The sequence below is a fragment of the Sinocyclocheilus anshuiensis genome, unplaced genomic scaffold (assembly GCF_001515605.1).
Source record: "Sinocyclocheilus anshuiensis isolate Anshui unplaced genomic scaffold, SAMN03320099.WGS_v1.1 scaffold197, whole genome shotgun sequence".
Taxonomy (NCBI): Eukaryota; Metazoa; Chordata; class Actinopteri; order Cypriniformes; family Cyprinidae; genus Sinocyclocheilus; species Sinocyclocheilus anshuiensis.
In genome coordinates, this window is record NW_015540856.1 from 245,206 (window position 1) to 255,433 (window position 10,228).

A 10,228-nucleotide genomic window follows, 5' to 3' on the forward strand; every position below is an offset into this window, starting at 1 on the left:
AATGTAACACTGTTGTATTAAATATTAAAATAAATATGTTTAATATGACTAAATCAATTCAAAATTAATTTTAAGAGTAAAATCAGTTGCATTTAGCAGAAAGCACATTTTCCACACCATGAGTGATGCATGCAGTCACACCCAGTGTCTCATCTCACAGCCCTGCAGCGCTGCAGAGGACATCCCCGTCCCGTCCCGTCCCATCCCGCTGCAGCTGTTCCTCAGCGTCATGTGACTGCAGCGCTCGCTCTGAGAGAGAACTCATCTGACCTCTGTGAAGCAGGGACACAGCTCAAGATCAACTCATGAAGAAATACTCCTTTAGGTCATTCTGATGTAATGAAGACCTCAATACAGACTCAAATACATTTACAATGATTTTCAACACTGTAAATAAAACAAGGATTAGTGGAGTATGTTTTACAAGAAAATTCCATTTTACGTTTAATTCCGTGTGTTACTTGCCTTTTTTTGTAGGCTACTAGCAGTTTGTGAGTGAAAACTGTTTCAAAGTAAATCCGACATTTTCGGAGTGAATGATAATCAGAATTTAATGTAATAGATTAAAAGGTTCTAAAAAGGAAGCATTTTTAACAAATTCTTAACGTAAACGTAACAAAAGATGTACAAAGCTGTGTAGCATATGATGAGATTAGATCGAAAAATTAGGTAGAATATAGACATACTGGATTATAGGTGTCAAATTAAATATATCTTACAGTAAATTCAGTTGTATACAAAAATATTAGTATGAGAATGTAGGAAGACCCACTTGATTACATCATTTCCAGTGTTTGATGGTGGTGAGAAACCACTGCTAAGCACATTTCCCATTATTTCCATTTCCTTGCGAACACTGATGGTGCATCTCTCTCCAGGATTATGGGTTGTGTAGTTCTTCAACAGGAATTTGACTCATAAACATGATAGGTTTAACAGAAGCTTATATCACTACTGAACGACCTCAGGACTCTTTTGACCAGGGAAATAAAGAACAGATGTTAAAACAGCATCGAGTGTTTCTGCCATTTGAATACTGTGTCATTACTACAGCCAGAGCCCTATACAATGATGAAGGCCTGTTCTAGTGTTCCCATGTGATCAAGATAGATTCATTGAGAGCAAGTATGTGCAAAATAGATGATGAATCATAGAGAGAAGGTGTAGCAGACCTAAAGAAACATCTCATTTATAAGCAGCGTGCAAATGGTATAATAATTCAGCTAGGTTTACAGTTCATGAAAGGTTACATTCCTTGGTGTGAAACACACTTTCAGTGTTGTCTATGGGATAGTTGGCAATAGCCATGGTGCAAATGTAATAATTTAGGGATTGAACAGTGAATATTGTGTGATTAATAATTAATAATAATAATACTGTGTTAACCTGTGTCACTCACACTTATCATAATTTATCACAAGCTTCCAAAACGTGTTTCAAAACCTGGCTTCCGTCTCTATTACAGTGAAAGAAAGGTAACCTAAAAACAGTAACATCTAAAATCACTGGTTTTAGTCAAGTCAAAACTATTATTTAACATCACTTAATCAACCTCTATACATCAGTTTATACCATCAAAACTCATTTTGATCGGTCGAATCAGGTAGAAATAGCTCTTTAAGGTAACAATTGCAGATTACCACTTTTTAAAGTGTATTTTAAATGTCTTTTAAAGATTATCATCTTGACAACTTTAATGTCTTAAAAATCTAAAAATCTGTTTATAAAATCAATAAGCTCAACAGGACAAACATTCATGTTACATTGTGTGTCCCACTTTATATTAGGTGCCTTTTACTACTATATACTTATCTCAAAAGTTTGGTGGTACGGTTAGGTTTAAGAGTTGGTTAAAGTGTAGAGGGAGGGTCAACAGTGTTTATTATAGATAACTACAGAAATCAATTACAGATGTAATTACATGCAGGTCATTTTAAAATATTAGTACAATGTAAAAACATACAAAATAAATACATTGTATATATTGTTTAATTGAAATGTAAGTACATAGAAGATTCTTCCCATTTTTGTGACAGAATCCAGTTCTGAACCATAAATGAACCCTGTGTCAACCAGCGACAAAATGCCAAGGGTCTTCTTCAAGCTGGCTTCAAACTCTTACAGTTATTGTTTCTTTACCTCTTTCCTCATTGTCTCTTCCATTTGCCATTACCACTTTCTCTTTTTCACTTGCTCAGTCTGTTTGGCCGGCTCTAATCTTGTTAGGCAGAGAACAGCTTTTTTAGTGATTAGGGTTGGTCATCCGGTGAGTTTTATTGGCTGGCAAATGGTGCATATCGTATACATTTATCAGGAACAATTGGTCTGGCTAAGAGGGATGCTCGCCTCACCTGACAGCAGAGATAACAGAGATAACAGAGAGAGAGAGCGAGAGAGAGAGAGAGAGAGAGAGATTGCTCTGGTTGACAAATTACAGATGGCATCAAAGGAAATTATTGATTTGTCAATTCAGCAGGCTCTAATTGAAAACTATCACCTTGATTTTCAGTATTACATGTTAATTATAGAATTAGTGTGCATCTTTTACCAATCATTGTGTCTGGTCACAATCATTAACGCATTGTGGGATTTAATTGCTCAGATGAAGATACCACTACAGCCAATAGATAACCCATATAGTTTTCACTTAATCAAATGTTTCCATTGTTACTGTTAGAACAGACTGACCGGCATCACCTTTCTGGACAGGCGTGCGTGTGTGCGTGTGTGTGTGTGTGTGTGTGTGTGTGCATGTTTATGTGGTTTATGAGGACACAAATTTGTATAATAACATGGGTATGACATAGGTATTACAACGAGAAGGTGATTTATGAGGACATTTTCACTGTCCCCGTAATTCAAAAGGCTTATAAATAATTCAGAATTAGTTTTTTTGAAAATCTAAAAATGCAGAAAGTTTCCTGTGAGGGGTAGGTTTAGGGGTAGGGTTGGTGTAGGGCAATAGAAAATACGGTTTGTACAGTATAAAAACCATTACGCCTATGGAGAGTCCCCATAAATCATAAAAACAAACCTGTGTGTGTGTGTGTGTGAATTGAAGCTCTCAGAGTAATTGCTTTCATCACACTAGAGTCAGATGTGGCCAGGTTAAGCCATGAAGCTGTGATCCAGAACTGATCCATAATGAAAATGTGTTTTCATCATGTTCCGACAAGGATAAAACATCAGCTAACATCTTTATGTTGCATATATTTGTTGGCCTTTGGCTTTCTTGGATTATAGTGTTAGCAAACTATGTATCAGTCATTTTGGGGTATTTTTACATAACCTCTTCATTTTACATAACCACTCTTATAAATAAAGGTTAAAAAAGTTTTTTTATTTACAGTGATTCCAAGGTTCTCCAAAGAACCTTTCAGTGATCACGTCTTAAAAGAACCATTTTTTTCTTAATGAATAGCATTTTAATCATCTAAGGAACTTTTTTTCCATTATAAAGAACATTTTGCGGAATGAACAGATTCCGTGGATGTTAAAGGTTCTTCATGGTACCATGAATGCCAATAAAGAACCATTATTTTTAAGAGTGAGAAATAATAATAATTAAGAAGGAATGCGAACAAAAGGACTGTCATGTTTGATTATATGTTCATGTTATACAATCGAAATGAATGAATAATCTCCCATAATAAAATACAGATGATTCTGCTGGAGAAATTATATGATTTGCTGGGTAGTGAAATGAAATGCTGCAACAATTCTAGTCATGACTTCCAGAATTTGTCAGTGATCATCTAAAAATATTTGTCATTAATTAACAAATGAACAATAATAAGATGGGTGTGTATTTTAAATGAGACATTTCTTTTTATTTATAGCTCTTTGTTTACTTTGGAAACCTCTCAACATCAAATGAATTACACAATACTTTGACAAACACTAATATACACTAATAATACACGGACCCATCACTCTGTTTAACAGAAGATCATTCGTTGACAGTTGTGCTACTTTTCCATATCCCAACTACTACACACACACACACAAAACGTACACACTGAAGAGATTTCCAATGCCTATGTTCAGTGATGTGCAGGTGAGAGCAGTTGTGCATTGCAGAGTTTCTGCACAGCCCTTCCAGGACACTGCGGCTCAATGAAATCTCAGAGGAGTGGCACGAGTGTGTGTGTGTGTGTGTGTGTGTGTGTGTGTGTGTGTGTGTGTGCGGCAAGAAAACAAAAGATCAGGCCCATCACTTTTATCACCACCTTTGTAAAGAAGTGGATTTAATTCACAGTATATCATCCATCTTCATTTCATTCAGTTTACACATGTATCATCCTCAAAACCACAAGGACTGGAGGCTCAGAAAGGAACAGTCCGGCGTTTTCTGCGTTCACTTCATGCAAGGCCCTTTTTATCAATATGCAAATTGATCAGGATAAAATTACAATGTATATGAGGTACTGCGACATTACACGCTCATACCCTCGTTTGCGCTCAGATGAGAATCGCCTCCTAAAAACAGTTAAAACGGATCTCTTGATTTGTGTACCTGCAGTAATGGCATCCCATGCTAACGTGTTTGGTCATCTCAGGCCTGCAAACAAGACATTTTTTGTTGGTTTTAACTGCAGTGGAGACATCTCAGCGTGCACAATGCATCTCAAGAGTCTCTCCGTCTGTGGGTTTGCAGCACACGTGAATGCCTAACCTCTCACATGATGTATGACACATCAGAGCATGCAGAATTACATTCATACATAACCCAATCATTTTGTCATTTAGGAGGAGCTGTAAAAACACCAGGTCGGCTCTTGCAGAAAATGCACGGGAGAGAATGAGAGACGGTGAGGGAGGGGAGACTGCAGTACATATAAGGCAAGAGAGATACAAGTTCATGTTTTATTAAAGCTTTGCTCTGTCAGGTCCAGTACAGTCCATCGGCTCTGGTCTTTCGTTTCTCGGTAAGGACCACAAAGGTGTAAAAATCTCAGGAGTCCTGGAATGCTTATCCAAGGAGAGAGGAATTACCGAGAGAAAAGGGAAGATTTTTCCCGTCCCCACCGCCCGCCCCTTCTCATGACACCAAATGTCCGTCCTCCCCAGGGTCATCCCATCAGGTTTGATCCGAGACAGTCTGTCACAAACTGTTCTTTATCCTCTGTGACCTTCAAAACATGTCAGTTCTTAATCTATACAGGGGGTGGGGTGACATATCAATACTCAAGCAAATGCCGCATAGATTTCATCCCCTGAAATCGTCCAGATTATCTTGAATATAAGTTCTTAAACATGCAATACTTTCCCTTCAAGCTCAGAAATGCAGAGAACGTCTTCTCTCTGTGCACGCATTTGCTTGTCATAAATATATGGTGGCATAACCATAAAGAACCATTCAAAGAGGAGAAACAAAATGACATCTTAAACGTTAAACGTTAAACAATAATGCACCGGAATTTGCTTCTGAACAAGGCCTTAAACCAGTTTATAATGAAAGCACACGCCTGTTTAAACACACTTGCATTGTCATCAAGAGAGGAAGAGATACAGCAGGCGTGGGCTTTAATAGTACATGAATCCTAAAACAAACTATTCAGCTTACAAATATTGCTGGAACTGCTGGGTGAAAAACCAGCACCAGAGCACAAAACATTGCTGAACCATTGTTCTGTCATTTGTTAGCAAGAAAGGACGGCTGTCCTGTGTAGAAAAAGACCAGCACTTTATTTCCATCTGGCCATTTTTCATATTGAAAGCGTAATGCATTATGTCATTTTCAGTTCATTTACAACGAATAGAGCTAAAAGCAAGTGTGGACGCATTAAGCATAATTCAAGCTATAAATCTGCTTTATGGATATGGTTATATTCTTCAGAATAGATTTTATATGTATATATGCATATATTTATATACAAGTACTCATGTCACAGCAGTTGTGGAGCCGCTTGTAGTTTACTGTAATGAATCATATAGCATGCATTGTGTGCAACAGGACAGTGTCATGTCAAGTGTCACCGCAGCTTACAGAGAGGCATTACGCATTCAGGTATCAGCATTTGCTCTTTGTGTACGTCTCAGAGTACAAACGTTGCATAAAAAGTTGCATTATACAGTAGTGAACTGCTTTACAAACGTGTTTGTCGTCCACAGTTGCCAATGGAGTCTTTAAAACAGTAACAAAAAAAGTCCTACCCCGTGTTCTTGCAATTCATGAACCTTACGTGGCGACGGGACTCATCCGCGGTCTCGAACTCGGCGGCGCGCGGGCTTCGGGTCCTCGTTACGCACCCGTTACACGTAGGCGGAGTCACTGGACTGAGTGCGGCCGAAATTGGGCATACTCATCCTGGGCAAATCCTTGTTCCGGATCTCGTAGATGGACTTCCTGCGGGCCCGCACGCCCCTCACGGCCGTTTTGATCTTCCTCCAGCCCAAGTGATTGAGCTCGGCCAGATTGAGGACCACGCAAAAGCCGCTGACCGCGGACACGTAACACTCCACCTCTTTGATGCACGGGTATCGATCACACTCGTACACGGCGGGCACGTTGAATCCGTACAAGAAATACTGGCCCACCAGAAAGCCAATTTCCAACGCGTTTCTGAACACCACCTGGATGATGTAAAACCTGGAAATGCCCTCCTGCCGCCTCATTTTGGACTTGCCCGGTTTTGTGCCCGAGCTGGTCAGTTCTTTGGTCTCTAGGCAGTCGGGCTCGGCTTCTTTGGTGGTGTTCTCCGTGTTCTGCAGTACTCCGTTCATGATGGTGTTCTTGATCTTTTGGTTCTTGGCCTCCTCTCGTTTCAGAGAATCCTGCTCCTTATTATCCAGAGAGAGGAGGACGGTGGCGGTGGAGTAACGTCGCTCCTTTTGCTTGGCCGACTGATGGACCGAGTACGTGATGAAGCAGAGACTCGGCGTGCAGACCATTATGATCTGGAACACCCAATATCTGATGTGAGATATGGGGAAAGCTTTGTCGTAGCACGCCTGGATGCAGCCCGGCTGTAAGGCGTTACAGACAAACATGGTCTGCTCGTCGTCATACACTGTCTCTCCCACTATAGCTACGATTAGGATCCGGAAGATCACCACCACAGTGAGCAGGATCCTAAAAAAAGCACACCGAAAAATAAATGTGTCAATATACGAGCTTGAGCTGCAGGGAGCTGTCCGGTGCTGAAACCGGGCTGCGCTTCATTTCGCTATCACTGAATGCTGCATATGGATTATGCAGATAGCACTGGGTATGCCACGCTTGATACTGTATTTTTGCGATTTTGTGCACAGTGTTTCACAAACCATCACACCTCCCAACATGACGTTAAATAAAATACAAAACAAACACAAATATATCGGGAAAATTCACTAATAAGGGTAGGATGATGCCTAGTGCTGAAAATGTGGTGCATTCTCAACCACTGAATGCTATTATTTTAGTTTCACTTAAAACATGCTCCTTTATATTTTATATACACACATACTACGTAACATGTTTTGGCATATGTTTTCTATTGTGTATAAATTAATGTTTTTTTTGTTTTGTTTTTTGCGCACAGTTGGCAAAAAGCATCACTTTGCCTCAAAAGGTGGCTTTACATAAAGCAATAAAAATAAACTAATACAAATAAATGTGTGAGAGGCAGGTTTACTAATGAGTGGGTTGTTAAGGGAGCTAAATAAATACAGATGCGTTCGCAACCAATGAACGATGCATTTCAGTCACATTTCACTGTCGTTCAATATTGTGATATTTTACAAATGTGTTGTGTACATGTTTTATATGTGTGTGTGTGTGTTTGTGTGTGTGTATGTGTTTCATTTTATTTTCTATGTTATTTGAATGGGTGAAACAGGCGGTAACCTTTTTTGTGCACACCTGGCAAGAAGCATCACTCTGCGTTCAAACGTGGCTTTAAATGAAGCAAAAATATTAAAATACATAATATGCTGAAACCAGTCGCGTTCACAGCGATTGCATTCAGTTGCATTATATTTTTCATGTATACTACGCAAATATTTTTTGGTATGTCATGTTTGTTTGTCATCCACATTTTATACTGTATTTTAAAGGGTGAAATGGGCGACTACGCCCGTTGGCAATGATAAAAAAAAAACGTTTTTTTTTTTTGCTCCAAAGCTTGAAATGAGCTGAATTTCGGTGTCAGATGCACTGACATTAGCTCTTACCTTCCGATCATAGTGGAGTGCTGCTGGACAGCAGCTTCCAAGAGCCTCTCTAGTATGGTCCATTCCCCCATCGCTGCTCATCCGCAGACTCTGCTCCAAATCCAGGGAAAAGCGTGAATATTTCCTCTTACTGTCCGCCGTTATGAGCTGCGCCAGCTGTGGCAGTGCTGATGCTGGAAGATGCCACACTTCTCCTCGTCTTCGAGTCTGGAGTGGAGTCATGTGAGCCCTCCTATCTTCGATCTCCACATCAGATTGATGGTGTGGGTGGAGGGCGGCGGGCGGCGGGCTTATGGCATCAGTGCCGTGGAGAGCCCTGCTGCGTCATATGGCGCTTTACGTCGAACTGCCAAAACGCGCGGAATTCATTTGTGTGATGTTCATACGCTGGGAATAAAGCCGGATTCGGTCCGGTGATGGTGAACTCATGTCATGGTGAGGAGAGCAGAGGTGACCTCCTCCTTTTTTTTTATTTGGGGGACTTGAGTCTCATACTTGTTGCTGTGTATTTTGAAAGGCGACACAGCTGTTGGAGAGCAAATGTCCTTGAGTACAGAGAGGACCTTCAGCTCCGCCCTGTTCACACGAAGCAGCAGCGCTCGTGCTCTGGATACAGTGGGGTGAAAGCGTCAGCTGATTCTCTGTTTAAGTAAAGACACCTTTGGCCCCGCCCATCGAACGCCCGTAGACATGCGCAGTTCCGCCAAACCATCTTTTTTTTGCAGTTTGACAGTTTTAAGGGAGTACAGTGGCCCCAAAACGTATTTGCTCACTTTGACAACCACACAGTGTCACAATAATTCATGCCACAATATTTTATGACTTTGCAAGTGTGCTTGAGATATTTAAAATAAATGCCACTTGCATGCACATAGGACACTTTTCTTTTAAGACAATATGCTAATTTGATTAACAGGGGTTAGTTAAGGGCATTTGGCTAATCTAAAATATTTGAATACACAATTTATATTGTAATCTTGGTGATTGCAACTGCTAAAAAGGTTTAATCAGAGATTATTGAGATGACAATATTTTGAATGACCTTTCATCAAAATGTAATTCTGCGGTTTCATTCATTGAGTGATTTTAGTAGGAAAGATGGAGACACCATGTTACACTGACCTTGTTTCAAGTGAAGTCTGCAAGTACAAGTGACACACCAAATGGCACAGCAAAAATAATGACTGTTTTCACTCTCCCACCAGCCACACAAACGGATAGTCCCGCCCAAAACGCACACTATTGTCATGCTGATGGCTGAACAACAATGATGTCATTGTTAGTGCCAATAATGCAGAAAGTGTGCAAAAAGAAAAAAATGAATATTTGTACAAAGCTGACAAAATCAGACCAGCAGAAGAAGACTGTAGATTACATTCTTCCCTACTAAAATAAAAATGGCAAGTTTCAACACCAGCCCCATTCTGATATCAGGAAAAGGGAGAGAGAACAGCCTGCTCACATCATGAATCTACCTGGAATATTCAATGAAACAACTGACTGTGCACAGAAAATGGTGATGAACTGGATCAATATGTTACAAGCTAAGAAAAATAGTATTCCCTCAATTCTGAGTGATTTGCTTGGTTCATATGTCATTGAAGTCAGTAAATCACATATTAAAAAACATCTGAAATGCTTACTTGTCTTTTTTAAACATTCACTGCTAAATAATACAGATGCAATAACAAACTTAAGAATATTTTTTAAGAAAATGGGCATGAATCCATATACACACAGTCAGGAGGGTTGTTCTGTATGTGTGAGGGTTAAATGAGAAAAGCAGTGTGGGGTTCATCACATATGGCAGAAGCACAGCGAGGCATTCAGGCCTTTTTCCATCCTTGATCTCACACACAAATTAAATATTTAGAGGCCCAGTCCAACCACTGCGGCTGTCAAATGTGCTTCCTCCACCACATGCTGCGAGGCAGCCCTGTGTGTACGGCCTGTGCTGCCAGCACAAACTTGAAATTAAAACCAGGCAATTTTGGCTGGTGAAGGTTCCCCTCAGGACTGTTGGGAGGAAAAGAGACAGAGAGAGAGAGAGAGAGAGAGAGAGAGAGAGAGAGAG

At 40.1% G+C, this 10,228-nt stretch overlaps 1 protein-coding gene across 1 annotated transcript; it reads right to left on the minus strand.

Moving 5' to 3' along the window:
- Nucleotides 1-5,888: 5,888 nt before the first annotated feature.
- Nucleotides 5,889-8,744, minus strand: LOC107687856 (gap junction delta-2 protein-like). The gene is made up of 2 exons (XM_016485332.1): nucleotides 8,155-8,744; nucleotides 5,889-7,075 (listed from the first exon to the last, which is right to left on the minus strand). The coding sequence occupies exons 1-2, from the start codon at nucleotides 8,223-8,225 to the stop codon at nucleotides 6,256-6,258; spliced, it is 891 nt and encodes a 296-aa protein (XP_016340818.1). The 5' UTR covers nucleotides 8,226-8,744; the 3' UTR covers nucleotides 5,889-6,255.
- Between the last annotated feature and the right edge of the window lie 1,484 nt (nucleotides 8,745-10,228).

What these genes read in the sequence shown, in the direction of transcription:
- LOC107687856 (XM_016485332.1), bottom strand. Translation starts at nt 8,225, where the DNA reads ATGGGGGAATGGACCATACTAGAGAGGCTCTTGGAAGCTGCTGTCCAG. An exon ending in CACTCCACTATGATCGGAAG is followed by an intron (nt 7,076 to 8,154) that starts GTAAGAGCTAAT and finishes TGCTTTTTTTAG; the next exon opens with GATCCTGCTCACTGTGGTGG.